This window comes from Pholcus phalangioides, unplaced genomic scaffold (assembly GCF_987345545.1).
Source record: "Pholcus phalangioides strain wild (caught in Gottingen) unplaced genomic scaffold, Ppha-v1.0 ptg000015l_1, whole genome shotgun sequence".
In the NCBI taxonomy this organism is placed as follows: Eukaryota; Metazoa; Arthropoda; class Arachnida; order Araneae; family Pholcidae; genus Pholcus; species Pholcus phalangioides.
Genome location: NW_028301608.1, coordinates 20,508,456 through 20,526,317, shown reverse-complemented (window position 1 = coordinate 20,526,317; position 17,862 = coordinate 20,508,456). Strand labels below are relative to the sequence as shown.

Sequence of the window (17,862 nt, the reverse complement as noted above, 5' to 3'; positions counted from 1 at the left end):
ACAATAGACCAAGATTGGACAAATTGCCAAAAAATCTGAGTGCCAGAATTAGGTTTTAGGAACCAAACATTTTTTTACCTGGAGGAAAAGGTCCAAAATAATACTTCTTTTGACTTTTTCAGGGCATAGTGACCCTCTTTCATGTTGGCACACATGATGCTGTAAATTTCAAACATTTTGTGCTGCTCTTAACCTACAGTTTAGTAACTACTCAAAGAAATTTTTAGGCGCCAATATCAATTTGGGATTTGTCTAGTCCTGCAGTAGACTACAATATATGGGTCTTTTGCAAGCTTGGACTAAATATTTTAATAAATGGTTTTGGAAAGATTTAGTCAAATTATTAATATTTTATATTATATTAAAAGTTTAATCGTTTAGTTCAATGTAAGAGATTTTCTCAAAGCAAGCTGTGAATTTCTTTTATTAGATTACAGTTTAGATCAGAGTTCTATTGGTTAAACTAGTACATATGTTTTTGAATGCTTTCAGATTAACATTTACATCTTGGTGATAAAAATGTTTCCATTAAAATGATTTGAAAAATCAAATCTAATTTACCTAATTTGAAAATGTGTAAGATCAGCTTGTTGGATTTTTTTCTCTTCCTTGTATTATTTATTATCCATAAGGATTTAATTTCTCTTATCAATTTAGCTCTTCATAATGGAGAGCTAGTGATCCTTAGTTGATATATTCTATGCTATCATTTTATGATGGTATAAGAATACTATAATATGGGAAATTGAAATTCAATGAGAATTTATAGCTTTGAAATTACATTTAATAATAAACAAACTATAAATTATATTTAAATTTACAGTTTTTATGAAATAAATCTGGAAAAGAAATTGCTTGAAATTTTTAGGATGAATTATTTTGGTACAATGAATATGTGCGGTAAAAATTTATGAATGGGATGAAGTCGATATGATTGGTGTCCCATGAATTCATAAAAATTTAAAAAATGTTATACATTTGAGTGTGAACTGCGAGAAGTTATTCTCACGAAAAGGGCTTTTTTTTTAAAGAAAAAAAATTAGTTCAAATTTTTGTCAAGAGAGTACACACAAAAGCAAATCATAGAATTCTTTGACAGAACCTTAACAGTCTATTTATGAATTTTCCTGTCGCTGGCGCTTACATAAGATTTTTTATTGGGACGTAAACATTGGTGGAGATAAAGCACTATTGGTGAATTTGTTCTACCTCGGCCACGGATCACCTGCTGAAGCTTTACAAACGTTTCGGCCACAGAAGAGATTGAAGAACGGTTCAAGGCCAATCACTTGTACCAGGAATGGTTTCCCTGACTCTCTATCGACAAAAATTTTCTCTTGACATTTTTTTCTGTTATCAGTGTAAAAAAAAAATTTCTGCCCCAAAAAAATCCCCCTTTTGTGAGAATAACTTTTTCATAAACTGCATTCAAATACACCAATTCCTTCAATTTTTAAACTATTTCCAAATTTTCCACCCTGCACATTGACGACGATATATTAGTTGGAATTTCTTCAAGTGCGATAAGATAAAAATGAAAATCATATCAATGATAATTTTAGGTAATTGAAGGAAATGTATATCGATAAGTATGTTTGGCAAAACTAACACGTGCCGCGGTATCAGAGCACTTAGCTTTGTCCATCCCTTCCTCTTGCGTCTCTTCCGTTCCGCACAATCATCGGTTCCGTAACAATAACGTCATTTCCACGATTTGACAATGACTTGTTTTCGTTATCACTTAAAAAAAAAGTCTCGAGCAAACGTCAAAGGTCTTTTCTTTATTTTTTTCCGCCACTTGAAGTCGCTCCACTCGGCGCTCCCGTGCGAAATTACTCGAGACGAGAAAAAATATTTTTGTCTAAAAGGAGAGACTTTATTTTGAAACGGCTATAAAATTTTAAGTTCATTCAACATGAAGGTCTTGGTGATTTTGTGCACGGTCTTGTCGTTCTGTGCTGTCATTTCGAATGCCGTCGTGTTGCCTTTTTTGGAAACGCCGAAACATGACGGAGTGAAACGCGTTTGCAAATTAACCGCTGAAAATTTTACTAATGTCGTGAACGCTGCCGAAATTGCTGTTGTTATCTTCCGCGCGCAAGAACCAGTCGGTTTCGTACAATCCTCTTGTCCATCTGAATCCGACAACTTCGCTGAAGTAAGATTGTCATGTGGCTTTTCCAAATTTTTCAAATTAATATAACTATTTTAGTTTTTTTACTATTATTTTTCTATGTTACGGTAAATGTGATAAATCGGTGAATATATGCATAATCACCAATTATTTCGGTGAGTTTGATAAATTTTCTTACATTTATCACTTTTACCTGTGATTCTTTATAATTCCCGAATGAAGTTGGTAAATATGATAAAGTAGCTAGTTATCCGCGGCTTGGGCTCGCGTGGATGTGGTAATCTGAAAATTTCTCACAGATAATTTCTCCCCATATTATGTTCAAATAAACCGCTTGGTGGTGGTGGGGGGGGAAATGGTGTTGAATTTCCAGAAATTCCGTTTCAGTGAGTCTCTATATTTTACAACGTAATACTGGCCATATTTCATATTTATAGCTTCAGCGGTTGGTCATACAACCATTGAGTCTTTACAACTTTTACGAAAACTCAATCACATTTTTACAATTTTCTTAATGAATATTTTTCATTATAAGCGCATAACATGTGGTTTTTTTCCGCACATGAACAATGATAGATAGTAAAGCCTTTGTAACCTGTTTACATAAAAGATACAAAGCTATAAAGCCACAACTTCATTCTTGTTTGAGAGAGTTCAATTTATAAATTTTTAACAGGTCTTTTTAAGTTAATGTAAGGCAAACACCAATTACTGTTTAAAGAAAAAATTTTTTTGTATGTGTGTGTATGTATATATATATATATATATATATATACATACTACTCCACAGCATAGAGGGATGAGGGCTACACATTCACTCACTCAGAACACACATTCTGCTGCCGCTGTGGTGGTTGAGTAGTTATAGTGACGGACTCGCATCGCGGGGACCCGAAACCGACCATGACCAAAGCCTCTTAGGTACTTCTAGGAGGCTTTGCCATGACCCCCGCTCTGTCCCCATACTGAAAAATCAGACACAACACTAGAAATGCCCTCAGACTGTTAAGTAGTAGTAGTTCATACTTTTACTAGGGCGACCAATTTGCCCTTATTTTCCAGGAAATTTTGCTTTTAGCGAATTTTAGCACTAACATACCACTAAAGTCATTAAAATATTATAATTACGAAGTAAAACATGTAAGCATTGAAAATTCTGTATGTTAAATGTTTGATCAATGTGGTGAGCTGTGGTATGGTCGACTCACTCAATTCTCAGCGACGTTTCGCTACAACGAGGCTAAAAGTTTGATACTTTGTTTGCCACGTGATTTTATTATTTTTGTCAAATGTTAAATCTCGAGTGAAAAATTCTTTTAGCCGCTATTTTTATAAACCGACTATTTTAGCCACCTTTGGCTATTTCTGTTTTTTTACTGGTGTCCACGTACGTCATTCTGAGCAAAAAAAAAAAAAATTTGTCCTGAATTGCTTCAGGACATTAAAAAAATTTCTTAATTATGAGCACCTACTCACTAGAAATTCCCGAATTGAAACGTGAAACTAATTTGAATGGGACTTGCTTTTATAAATAAATAAGCGCTAAGAAAATATAGAATATGCATTTTAAAAAGTGTTTTTTTATGGGTATTTAACGCATAATTCTGTTTTAATACACGTTTTTGAATTTTCAGTGACTTAGTGGTAATATTTTAGTGCATATTCGAATATTTTGGCTCATTTATAGTACATATAATCCGGGCTCTTTATATTAGTACTTTCCGTGTATGATAAGTGCACTACAAGTACTTTGCGTTATATTTTTAAACAATAGCGAAACCGATCCATTATCCTAGACCGAAGAGCTCGACTAAAATGCCAGGTAAATTTAAATAATTGATTACGATTGATTTTCTTCAACATGGAAACGGATTTTCACATTTACCCATACGAGCTGGGGATTATAAACAGGTTTGTTTCAAAATATTAAAGCACCCCAGAAACTCGCGAGCTCTGTTCATGAAATACTCCACACACACACACACAGTCGTAGAACCCAAATTTACTGTATGGGTGCAATATTTGCATATTTTAAAAAGTTCTTCGTGAACATATCGGTGATAAAAAAATTTGCGTAGAATACATTGAATGTGACATTTAAAATGTCAAATTAATTTTTCTTCTTTTTTACGAAAAATTAGAAATCTGACTTGAGAAGGAGTATTATATGAATATTTGCATGCAAGTGATGGATTTCACCTTGATTGACTGAATCAAATTATCACAGTTATATGAAATGATAATAGCCGACTTCCACATTTGAATAGCTTCTTCGAATATGGTACCATAATCTCTCGATGGGATTAACATATCAAGTATCGTTCTCAGATAACACGAAAGCATCGATAAGGTTTTATTGGCGTGACCGAACCTTCATTTTACATCTTGAAATGTGTGCAGGTGTGCGTTGCTTTCTACCTTTTGACTCTAGAGGTTGGAGATCAATTTGGAGATGGAAATTTAATTTTTTATCAAGATTTTTCCCCCCTGTCCAAGAAACTGTATCAGCTGTTGACCCTGTTGCAATTCACTCCGGCAAAATCTTGATGGCAAATAAAATTGTCATTTTCATACAAGTTTTCTTTAAATTTTTGTAATTTTTATTCCCCATTTTAACTTTTTTTCCATTAAGCAGAAATCTATAATCTATAGGAGCCTATTTTGAAAAAGGGAAAAATTTTGCTAAATTTACAGTAGAAGTGAGAAAGTATGAAATAGCTTTACGAAAGTATAAAATAGCCTAGCAGAAATGGCAGAATAATATTTAAAAATGATCTCTCTATGTTTCTGATCAACATTTAAGATAGTTATCAACATTTGAATTTTGGAAATGTTCCGTTTCGAAAGAAAATTCATGGGAAATGTTATCTTTCGATTGAAATTAGAGCTGGTCAAATCTAAAAAATTAGGAATTTCTACGTCACCTGTTGATTCTAGAAGGTTTTGACTAGCCCTTACACTACCTTTCGTCATTAACATAAGAAACACTGCCATTTTACAGTGGAACCTTCTTATAACGGGCACTACCGTTAGCGGACACCTCTACTAACGAACACTTTTTTAAATTACGTCGATGGGACTCGATGCATTTTACTATTCATTAACGGACATCCTCGTTGGCGGAGGAACTTTATGTCTCATGGGTGAACGTTATCAAGAGGTTCTACCAAAATATACAGAAGCGAATGGACGAGATGAGTATGCTGCTCACTTTTGGTATAAGCGACTCCCTTTTTACATTGTAATTTTTACAAAAATATTTCCGTTTTAATTAAATCCTGTTGCATAAAAATCCGATAGAGCTTATCCGTCCCAAATATCCAGAAACGGTTGAAAAATTAATTTCGAAAAAAAAAAAATGGAAATGTTACCTTTTGAAAATAAGTTCCTCATTTATTATTAAAGTTTGCAATTAAGTTATGTACAAGGTCTTTATAACTGAAGTTCCACTTTGAAATGGCCATAAAAAGAAAATTACTACTACTAAACCACACATGCACCTCGTCCATATTCCTTTGCGGAACCTCTAACGCGAATTGGTACATGCGGGAATGTGCGTGTACGTGTAGTGAAACCTGACGTGAAGTTTGTTTCTGTGTAATGCTTGTTATGTGTAGTGCTGCCATCTTCCACTAGTTTTTCTAACTATGAGTGAATTGTGTAATGATTGAATAACTTATCGTTGAAGGCCTGTTGCTCGCTGTGGCGAGACTTTTTAAGGGGGAGATCGGGAGGGAAACTACTGTGCAAAATGTTATAAAACTTGGTTCATTTAAATAGGTTAGGTCGGGATTACACTGTAAAAGTTTTAGAAAAGTTCTTTCATGAAGTTGGAAAAATGCGACCAATAATCGTATCGGAAATAACCGTTGGGCTTATTAGTTTTTTTTCCTTCAAGTTTTTATAACAGAACTTTTATCAAACTTTTACGGTGTAATACAGGCATAAAAGATATCACGTGGACGTAGATAATACGTGTACTGATATCACTAAATCATCCAAAATAAAGTACGTGTTTGTAGTATGCTAATTCAATTTGAATGTTTCGCTAATACCTTAAATTCACTCTCTCACACACATGCATATTTCAGGTTTATGCAGCTTAGGTATTTTGGAATTATTCCAGGAGAAGGGTTACGTGTTTTGAAATTCGCTTGAGCAAGCTTAATTCACTTCCCTCGGGAAATTTTCACTTTAAATTGGCTTCAGCCCAAAAACTAAGCTGTTTTACTCTTCTTTATCCCAATTCAGATGATTTAATGATATTTTCCCTCTTCAACGTGGGAAAAGTTATTTGAAACTTCTGACTTCATAGTATTACTGTCACAGCCGTAAATTTGAACCCAAAGTTGTGTTAAACTTAAGCTTTTGCTACCATACAAATACAAGGCCACCACAGGCAAAATGCCTAACGAGGTGACTGAGAAAAAGATGCCCATAACAAATATGAAATGCGTTCACTTTCCAATGATGGCTGCTTTTTATAAGATCCCCAACATATGTACTGTACCCACGGGCTATAGATTGGGGTAATCTGTTGTTGCTTGTGAAGATAAATCTAATATCAGACCAAACTAAATTGCATGAAACCATAATGTATAGAGGAAAAGGTTCAAATATGGGATAGCTATTAAATGAGCTAGCTGAGTGTTCTGCAACTCGGTGACGAGGGTATGAAAGTATCACATTGTGGTAAGGAAGAAAGGTCTTGAACCAGTTGGAATCATCACTGTTGTCCTCATGTTAAGCAGCTGCCATTTTTTCTATAAAATCACGTAGTTTCATATCTCAAAACTATCAGGTTTAGTTAATTTTGTTTGTCTGCACATTTTTACAATTGATTATAGAATATTTTATTGTCACCACATCACTGATAAGATAATGAGGTAAATTCCGGTAGCCTAAATGAAGGAATATCGTTAACTGATAATGGCTGCTTTTCCAAGTTGAAATACTATTGGTTTAAATATGAGCCAGTAGACGTCATTTTTCCACCTGTCACATATTTTTCAAATAATTTCTTGGTGTTTTTTATTGAACCCAAAAATACTTTTCAGTGTATATTTGTAGTCTGTAATTATTTCTGTTCGTTTATCTATACTCATAATGCAGTTCATTTAAGGCCATCTTAACAGCACCATGAGATTCCAGGTAAATGGGTGTTCGGGTGCCCCAAACTAACTGGAAGTGCTTTTAGGGATGGATAGTCAACACGAGATCTTTGGAAGCTGGATGTGTTTCTGCAAATATATTATGGGCGGCACATGTTTAGATCACCATTTGAGAGACTGATTTTCACAACTTTTGTAATTAAATTTGTTATAAAATAGACGGAATATTTTAAGCATTTTTTGTTACTTCCTGTCCTCATCCTCACATGTTTTAGGTATTATAAAGGATCGAAATCTTTAAAAAGAGATACACATATATATATATAGCTGGGCCAGAGACCTCAAAATGAAATATGTAATCTAGTAACAACATGAGAAACCACTGTTCTAGGTTATCTATCCTCCAGTGAGTCGAATTTTCATATTACCTAATTCACTGTCGATGTAATAGGTATTGATGCCTTTGAGAGCCGGACCTAGTCATTTAGCGGTCTGATGAGGGAACAGTTTTGTGGCCCCGTTTGATTTGTATATGCATGCCACTTGCTCCACGAGAAATATGATAGGATTTAGGTTCCAGAGGTTAACACATTTTTGCAATATGCATTCACTGAAAATCAATTGCAAATAAATTTATGGGGGGTTTTCTAAAAGACCCGGAATTCGAGTCCATCACAGAACCAGCTTATATCCCCTTGGGGGGACAGAGTGGGTGTCACGGTTGGTCTGGAGGTACCTTCCCGAGAAGGTTTCAGTTTGCAGGGCCGTCTTAACACATGAGCATAGGCCACATATATATACAGGGTGCATAGCTGACAGTACACACCGCAAATTACTGGCGAACCGTTGATTCTGGAGGCGTACTTCTGATTAGAAAAAGTATCCGAATAACGTATGAACCTCAGATACCTCATTCATATTGCAAGGGATTGTATAGATATTGGAATTAAAAAAAAATAACTTTTTTTACGGATACCCTATCTTCAAGAACCCAATTAGAAAGGTGCTGCCCTGTTTCTTCTGAGGCCAACAAAAAAAAAAGTTTGTTTCTAAGAACAATATTCGCTGAGATATTTGAATTCAAGAAACGAAGAGAAGAGTTGGGGAAAAAACAGGATAAATGGAGGTGAAGCGCATTTTACCAATTTTCTGAGTCAAAATTTAACAGAGTACCACAATGAAAATCACAACTGCAGTATTTGCATTTCTCGTTATAAGTTATCCAATCATAAGTTTCTTTAATTATCATTGCAATGTGGCCTTCGCTGATCTCGAAAGAGGTTGAGCTACCTTGATCTCCATAAAGACTGATATGCATCCCATTTTCTGGTTTGTTACGTATATCTGTATTGTATGTAAATCGATAGAAAGGTTTTTCTTTATTGTTTCACCGTAACTGCTATATTAATGTCTTTCAGCTCACTGCTCTTGTCCTTAGAAAGAAAAATATTCTTGTATGCACTGCCACTACAGATGTCACACCTATTGCTGGTACCGGAGGAGCTACGACAGCTTCCAGTGCAACTGGTAAGCTCTTCTAGTAGGCCTAGCATTGCCTAATATTCTTTCATCTTCTCGATTCTAAAAGCAGCTTTATTAAGGATAAATAGAAAATAAAATCAGTTGTTCATTCTGAATTCGATGGACATTATTTCAACTCACACTAAGGCGTGGATCCAGATGGGGGCGATCACCCCCCCCCCTCCCCAAGGGACTCAACTACTACTGAAACACACATTCAAGCGAATTGGTGCATGTTTGAATGTACGTGTATGTGTTGTGGACCTAACGTAAAGTTTGTTTCTGTGAAATTATTGTTGTCGTACACTACTTCAGCATACACCAACTACGGCCATATCGCTATACCGCAATATACTACCATTAACGTGTGGTTGCGTTGGAAATGAAGGCATCCATCTATCGGTGTGGTCGCCTGAAGCTCGTTATCGAAAATAGCTCACCTATATTCTTCACCCGGTTCGAACTTGGGACCTGACGACAACATTCACTGTGGTAGACGGGAATGTTTAATTCTGTTTTGATCCATATGGGTCAAACTGTGGGCTATATACCCATTGAAATGTGGTTTTTTTTTACTTGGGTTCCTCACCGGTATGGCGGGTGTCTTTGCATGTTTGTCTGCAAGAAATATTGCAATTTTGTTTTTGTTTGTTATCTCACTGTGTTTTATTTTTATTTAATTTTTTTCTTTTAGATTTTTTGCCCTCCTTTTTTCATCCTCCAGCGTGGCTTCGTTAACCGCTTATATCCCTCTTTGGGACAGAGTGGGAGCCATGTTCTGGTTTGGTGGTGGTGGTAGACGGGCATCTTACCACCACGCCACACGGGCGCCTCTTAAGAGACTGGAATCAAAAAAAGGATTTAAGCAATGCTTTTATTTTAATTAACTGTTAAATAATTGTATGACAATACTTGGCTCTTTTTTTCCTATTTCATTTATGTTGATTACAACATCTTTGTTCATAAATATTTCAGCAGCAGCACCGTACAACGCAGGTGACATTTACATATTCAAGAAAGGCTTAGGAAAGCCTTACTACGGCAAAAGATCGACATCTGCTCTTCTCAGCTTCTTATTCAAGGTAGAAAAATACATTTTCATTTAAATCATGTTTTTGGAGCTCTTATTGGAAATAAATTCAATTAAAATTGCAAACGTAAATTACAACTCGAATAGATTGAGACACGATAGAATCGCATGCTATCCATATATTTTATCTAAATATTTTTCTCAATCAATAATGAAATGAGAGATTAATGGAAGTGAAATTGACCTCACATGAATCATATGCTGAAAACCTATGATTTTTATTGATTTGATTTCTTTTTAATGATTTTAGGTAAACAGCACCCAAATCAATATTATCACTGGTAAATTGGACAAAATCGCTTTCGATGCTGTAACCGAACCAAAAGTTGTCGGGTTCTTTATGAAAGGAACAGTTGGTAATTAATTTTGATTGCTTCTAAGAATCCCTCATTAATAATGAATTAAAGATAGTTGGAATATTTTATTATCCATGTAACAAAGTCCGCGGATTCTCACCTTATTCGGATATTTCGTAAACAGGATATTATGTTATCAACCCGGCAGCGCGCGTACGATCCAACAAGTTCCCAAGTTCCTTATAGCCAAGACTCGTCATCTCAATTCACGCACGTGTATACTTGTTCAGTAGCTGAAGAAATAATAAAGTTATAGAGCCCGGATTATATGCAAATGCATATGCACGTATGCATTTGCATATTTTAACCTTTTCCAGCATCAATGCATAGAAATGAATAAAGTCAAAGAATTTTCAGAATAAGTGCATATTTGTGAAGGTTTATTGAAGTTCAATCACTTTTTCATAGTTTTTCGAATGAATATTGCTCAAAATATTTTAATAACATCGGTTTGTTTTCCTCGTAGGTGGGATTGTTTTTTCCAAATATCAACTCTGTTTCATTGTAACACTATTTCTAGTTGAACATTTTTGACGCTATTTCTAGAAAAATGTTCAATTCTTTTAGAAATAACTTCGAAATTCTTTTTACTGGTATTTCGTCACTAAACACAGCCACAACTAACTAGATTAGATTAACTATATTTTATAGTTAATCTAATTCAATTTATCATCAAATTTTCTTACATTCATTTTGAACGAAGTTGATACATACAAATGCTTTCATTTATATATCTATATAAGGTATGAAAATTTAACACAGCTAATACAGGCAGGCAATGAGTAGGCATGAAATGGAGTATGTTGAGAATAGTGGTTAAGTCTCTTGCAGAAAATTTTTAAAACCCCATCCTTCCAAAACACGCGCTAACACGTTTCTAAAACACGTCTCTCATCACATCAATTCAAATATTCCCCTTTTCAAATCCCTAACACCTGTGAAGGGGTATAGCATTATTTTCTTCTCTGGCCGAGAACGCAGAAAATCGTCGAAAAACGACAAATGAGAGGGGATGTATAAATGAGAGATTGCTGTATCTTTGTGCTGTTGAAAAGCACTTGCATTTTGGTCATAACTTCCGATTTCGACAAGGAAAACGAATTGGTGTCTAGCAACCCAATACACGTTTCCTCGTGCTTTTTTAAATTTGTCTCAAAAAGTTGTCTCAGCTCAGAATCAATCATTAATAAATATGAAAACGAAATGTGCGACAGAAGAACATTTTCGCTCCCAAAAAAATTGTGTCGAAGAAGACATTCTCGAAGCCAACGACAAATTGAGCGACGAAGTATTTTTCAGTGACCCTGACACCAACCTCCTTGCCTTGACACTGCCTCACAGTTTTAGATGTGGCCGCTGTGGTGGTCGAGTAGTCATAGTGACGGACTCGCGTCGCGAGGTCCCGGGTTCAAACCCCACCGTCACCACAGTGGTGGTCGGCTGAAGTTGGTTTTATGTGGTTCCCAACTTCAAGGCGCGAATGCGAGCCGATCTCCCCTTTAAAAAAAGTCTCGCCACAGAGATCAACAGACCTACAAACAACACAAATGTAATTCAATCATAACACATCACTCACTTCACTTCTGAGATATAGATGGCGGCACTGAAAAATCGAACGCAACACTACATACGCACTCAGACTGTTAAGTACACACACATACAGTTACACTTCCGGCACAATTCACTAGGTAGTAAATCGCCCATACATGGTGATAGTTGAGTTGTGCTCGGTTTGAAAGAAAGAAAGTATTAGATGTGACAAAGCAAATCAAATTAACGAATGAACGAGCGAAATTTGAACGGGGAAAAACTGGTTAAATTTAAGATGCACCTTTTGAATAAAAAGACAAAAGTTGATTTTTCCTTACTTCAACGCCATCGCAAAAATGAACATTGGGATCACATTGACCCCACACACATCTCCAAGCTCAGATTTAATCTGCGTGCTACCGGGTTAAAATAATAAGTTAAAATTTATAAATAAATTTCGTTGGTTTAACAATACCAATTAACTAAATACACAATAATAATTGTGTTACAGATTATCAAGCATATGAAGAAGCAGCATCGGCTCTGAGTCCATCCATTCAATTTTACGTAGCTTTTGATCGAGTTGTGAGTATATTAGTAATTATAATGGAATGGAATTGTGATACGGAAAATACTAGAATATAATTGGCAATAATTTTGAAATTTCCCTTGCAGGTCGCACAGCATTTGAAATTGTCCACCGTTGGCCAAATTCAACTCGTGAAACCACCGTCTAAAGTTCCTGTTGTTTGTCCGACAAACGTAGGTTTTTTCTTTTCTCATCTATTATTTTTCTATCGGCATTTTTCTTTCAATAATCTTTCAAGCAGATATATATATTGGATATTTGCAATCATTTTTATCTATTTCTTTGCGGCAGCCAGCTTCGGCAGCTGATATCGAAGCTTTCTTGAGCGAGAACAAGGGCGCCCTCTTGACCAAGATCAACGAATACAATCTCTACGACCCCCAGGTAGGTTTTATAAATATTTAGGGCAGTGTTTATTAATGGAAAAAACTCCAAAATTGGGAAACTGGAATCCCCCGAGGCACTTTTGAGAGGGGTTAAGCAAGAAATAGTAATGAACAGCAGGCCGTAATACAGTCGACACGACGTTTATTAGAATCTCAGATAATGTTGTCATTCGGATACTGCATCACTTTCGCCGAGTACGGAACGGACTAATATCATAACATGGGGAAAAATTTGTTTATAGTTAACTTCGGTTTATGTTATCAGTTTTTTTTTGCGTCGAAAGTTTTTTTCTTTTCTTTTCACGTATTTTGAATATAAGGTTGAGCCAGACTATTTTTACCCAAAAGTTATCGTTATTAATCTGCAAGACTATGCAGGAGGTCAGAAGGGCCCCTTTATTGATAAAAATTTCTGTACTCAGTTCATAATGTTCTCATCGTGCCGCAATAGCCGCTGTGATCCATGTACAGTAAAACCTCTCTTTTGTGGTCACCGGCGGGACAAAAAAAATCTGTCCGTAAAAGAGGGTTGACCGTTAATTAGGGGTTTGAAATTCATACTTTTATTGTGGAATGGGAAATTATTATTTGGCCATAAAAGAGGGGTTGGCCGCATCTGAGGGGTGTCCGTTAAGAGGGGTTTACTGTATTTATAGCACTGCTTTTGTAATTTATTTCCAATGGTGAAGGCATGTAAGAATCCCTTCCTTCAGTTCAGGGTCAGTTTCTTTCGACAGATCACATTCACTGTTCTTCGGCCGCCCTTCGCACTAGGGAATCTATAAAGCGTACCGTTCATTATAAAACGCAGCGTAATTCGTGGTGTACATTGAATAGGAGGGTGGCAGACCTTCCACCAATAGTCGCGGCCCATTTCAACTCCAAATAAGTTTTGAATAAAAAAAGGGGGCGATTTTAGCTTAAAGGAGGAAAAAATCCTGTTTCAGAACGTTTGAAAACGATTTAAAATTTTGACACCTGTTATATCGGAAAGAAAAAATGGAGTTGTCCCGTTTCCATGCATCCCGTTCGACCAAACGAAGCATATGGTCATCGTCCAAACACACAGATTTTTTCCGATGAAGATATCAATCGCTTATTGTTATCAGAAACACTGATACCCGATGTGATCACATTAAACGACATGTAATGTAGTTATAGAAACGCTTGAGAGAGCATGCATGCTATTTCGAAAATTTTGTAAACCAGCGTTTTCCAACTTTTTTTGATGTCGCGGACACCGCGGTAACGGGTAATGAATCAGGCCCAGAGTTCCTGCTCGGGGGCCTGACATATATGATTCTCATCATACTATAAATTCACTCTAAAAAAAGGCCGTGAAAAACAGATCCTTTGCACCCGCCAAAGATCTCAGCCTAGAATCCCTGGTGCAGGATGTGAAGGCCATAGCCCCTTAACCTGGATCAAAAGTCAAATTCACCTTCAACATTAGCTGCATGGGATGGCAAAATGCGTTCTCGCCCTGGCTTGTTAAGTACAGTATCTAGTTGGTAGTCCTGCGTAATGTTTCCGTATACCATGGGAGTTCTTTTAAGAGTATACGTAAAGGAAGAAAGGTTGAAAACGACAGTTAAAGCAAGATAAATTTATATAACTTTACAAAACAATTATAAATTATTTTAATTCCCGATATCCCTTGAGGTTCCCAATTGACATATTTTAGGAAACTTTTTTAAATACTGTACAACGGAATTAAAATTTAAATGTAGTGGATTAATACTTGGAAGTTTGAATTTTACGTATTTGCTACTCATTTACAGTTGGTTGATCCTTCAAGGACGCTCGTCCTGGCCATCGGAGAAGAGCTATCGTCCGTTGGAGGTTACTTCCGCCACCTCATAACGAAGCTCGTCAGAAATAACACCAACACCACTGACTTCCAGAAGCTTAATATAGTGTGGATCGAACCGCAGTTGTTTCCTTCCATCTATCTAGTTAGTTTTTGTTGCTTCTTATCTTGTTCTGGTGCGTAAAATGTGAAAAAAAAATTGTACGAATTGCTTATGCTACACGTATTTTCTATTTGGCAGATGATGGACGAGCTTCAAGCAACTCTCGGAATTCCCAATAAGTTCCCGGCGTTTGGAGCGCTGAATCTTACGACAGTAAGCATTTAGGCTTCATAATAAATAGTAAAAAAACCAATGAATTTTGAAATTCGTTTCAAAATGATTCATAATAAGAACTAAAGATGCATACCCTATACTGTAGCCGAACTTTTGTGGGTAATCATTGTACTGTGTACCTATTCCAGTGTGAATATGAACGGAAAATTTATGTGAGACTCGTCATGAATTTGATGATTATGATATTTTTTCAATCTTCTGCAATAGTTACAGAGTGCTTGGATGGATGCATCTTCTCTGAATCTGACAGCAGATAAAACAGCTGACGAACAGAATTTGGCTCTCCTGCAAGATTTCCTCAATGGTGTCATCAGTAATACCGTAGTTCCTGTGCAGTTAGGTTCGTTGCATTCAAATAACCTTATATTTAATACTATTATTTAACAATCTTTGAATCAGAAGAAAACTGTCTGCAACGGGAGGGATCTTTCTAAAAGAAATGAAGCATTACAATACACACCAGAAAACCTCCATACATTTTGGGTGCCAATACTCTAATATTGTCCAAAGTTACACGATAGGTAGGGAGGCGATTTCGCATACAAATGACTATAAATATTGGTTCAATGGGACCAAAATATATGAAAAATTCAGCAACCCAATAAGCGCAACAATTATGATAAAATATAATAGACTGGCCCGTAAAACAAAATTATATGTTTGACTTATCTAAGTATGGATAGCTTCTCGATTTATTCCAATATGTTTATCGTATTTCTCTTTTCAAACGTGTCAATTGAATTAGAATTCACGACCCCCGAGGGTAAGTAACTCCATTTATTCACAACAATATTGGAGAAAAATTCCTTGTAACACCGCAACCTGGAATTGTCCTTTACCAAACGATACTGACGTTCCCATGTCGAAGCAGTTGATTGATGGTGCACTCGTGGTCCATCCTATCCATCCTGTTGGAAATTTTAAACACTTCGATCATATCTCCCCAACATTTGTGTTCTTCCAATACAATTACAAATGCCTCAAGGAATCAAGTCTTTCTTCATAGCCTAAGCCACGTGTGCCATCAAGAGCACACGTGGCTCTCTTCTCGCACTCCCCCTCCCCCCAACTAAGTCTGCGTCCTTCCATTGGTATGGTCTCGAAAACCTTACGGCATACTCTAATCCAGGACGAACTAAGCCCCGGAAAAGCGGGAGAATGACTTTAGGAGAACGCGTAGAGACTTTGGGAATGAAACCGGGTATTCTGTCTGCTTTTTTTTGAATAACCTCTACTATCTCAGTATTAATCCTGTGATCATGATTGACATTTAGAAGTATGAATTTTTCGCAGAAAATCGTGAAATTCCGAAAACACGCTATCAGCAACAACAAGTCGGAGTATTACTGTATTCTAAATTAAATTGCAAAATATCTAAATGCGATATATTGTGATTTACATTTGCCTTTACCGTTGTCTACAGGCACCCAGGCGTTTGTGAAGAGCCCCGTCTCACAGACCGTTGTTGAAGGTTCAGATGTCGTGCTGGAATGTGTCATCGAAAACCCTATCGGCGATTGTCTGTGGTTGAAAGACAGCAAGAATATCGGTTTCAACTTGGCTCGGTACGCCTATTACGACTGGAGAGGTGACCGTGCCGCTGGTGATTGTAGCTTGAAGATAACCGGTGTCCAGAAGGGCAGAGATGAAGGCGAATGGGTTTGCGAGATCACCGGTGACTTGAACAACCCAACGCTGACTTCACAGCCAGCGAAACTTGTCATTTCAGGTAAGTCATCTGTTAACAAATAATCTCGTTGCAGATAAAGATATCGATTAGATACGATATTTTTGCCATCTTATGAATAACAGATGAGTAACTCTATTAACGTTTATTTCTTGTATGAATAGCTGCATCGACACCGATCAAGTCTGAGTTATGAATGAGGACAATCCTAGAAGAAGTGAATAAGTGCAGTTTCTCCATTGACATATTTTCTAGCAAGTTGTATTATAAATAGCATTTTGAAAATAAAATGTTTTTAATTAAAATTCTGCTTAATTTAATATACTGTACGAATCGTCTATGTATGAATCATAATAAATCATCAAGAATCGTCTATATATAAAGCAAATATATGAGCTGTCTCCACAGGAGACACGTGGTCAAGCTCGTCATCTTTATATATATACAGTCAAACCTCGTTAATGAGTCACTATTGGGAGAGCAAAAATATGACTTAGTAAGCGGAGTGACTCGTTAAACGGAGTAAGTCATAGCTGTGCCAATTCCTGTCTGAGGACAATTGGAACCCGTTAAGCGGAGTGACGTGTTAACCGGGTGACGCACTAACGAGGTTTGACTGTATATAGAAAGAACAGTTATATTTTATTCTCCCAAATAGTACTATACTTTTTCTAAATTTGTTGCTAAAAAAGATTTCAAGAAAGCTTTTAACCTTGCCCGGACTACCAGCTGGAGTTTTTTCCGGCACGACCGCACCCTCAGGGGCACTGGGCGTACATCGTTAATGGGACAGGGCTTGGTCGTGCTCGGTTTGTTCAGTTCAGTTGAAACCGTCCAAAGTAATATATATCCCGGCGCAAAAAAAAAAAGTTTTATTTAATTTAAAAAAAACAACTTATTTTGATGACGTCACAAACTATTGCACAGGCCGTATCGCAGTCTGTGATACTCTTTTACGAGCGATATAGAGTTCTTGTTTACAGTTTCGGAAACTGAGTATTGGAAATTTGAAGATTTTTGCATTCGACCGTTTCTACGTGTCTGATATATTCCCTTATTCCTCAGCAAAGGTTTTTCGTGAAGAAAACAGATCAGGAGCGAAAGGTAATGAGAAATTTATTTTCGCCCACACCTCTATCTATCAGATTTGTTTTATATCATGCATTTGTTTTTAAATGTAAAATATCGAAAGTCAGAAATGGCCAATATAGATTAATAGGAAGGGTTCTGGGGGGTGGGGGGGGGGGTGTCTGCATGGCTTAGTAACTTTCTTTTCATTTTCTGAAGGGGCAGACTGGATCGTACCTTGTA

The 17,862-nt window shown here is 36.5% G+C and overlaps 1 protein-coding gene across 1 annotated transcript; it reads left to right on the top strand.

Annotated features, from left to right (window-relative positions):
- Positions 1-1,782: 1,782 nt before the first annotated feature.
- Positions 1,783-16,856, top strand: LOC149075645 (calsequestrin-1-like). The gene is made up of 12 exons (XM_089243126.1): positions 1,783-2,158; positions 8,664-8,772; positions 9,742-9,848; positions 10,107-10,212; positions 12,254-12,327; positions 12,418-12,504; positions 12,623-12,715; positions 14,499-14,672; positions 14,769-14,843; positions 15,072-15,204; positions 16,288-16,593; positions 16,716-16,856. Exons 1-12 carry the CDS (start codon positions 1,916-1,918, stop codon positions 16,745-16,747), a joined length of 1,539 nt encoding a protein of 512 aa, XP_089099252.1. The 5' UTR covers positions 1,783-1,915; the 3' UTR covers positions 16,748-16,856.
- The last annotated feature ends 1,006 nt before the right edge of the window (positions 16,857-17,862 follow it).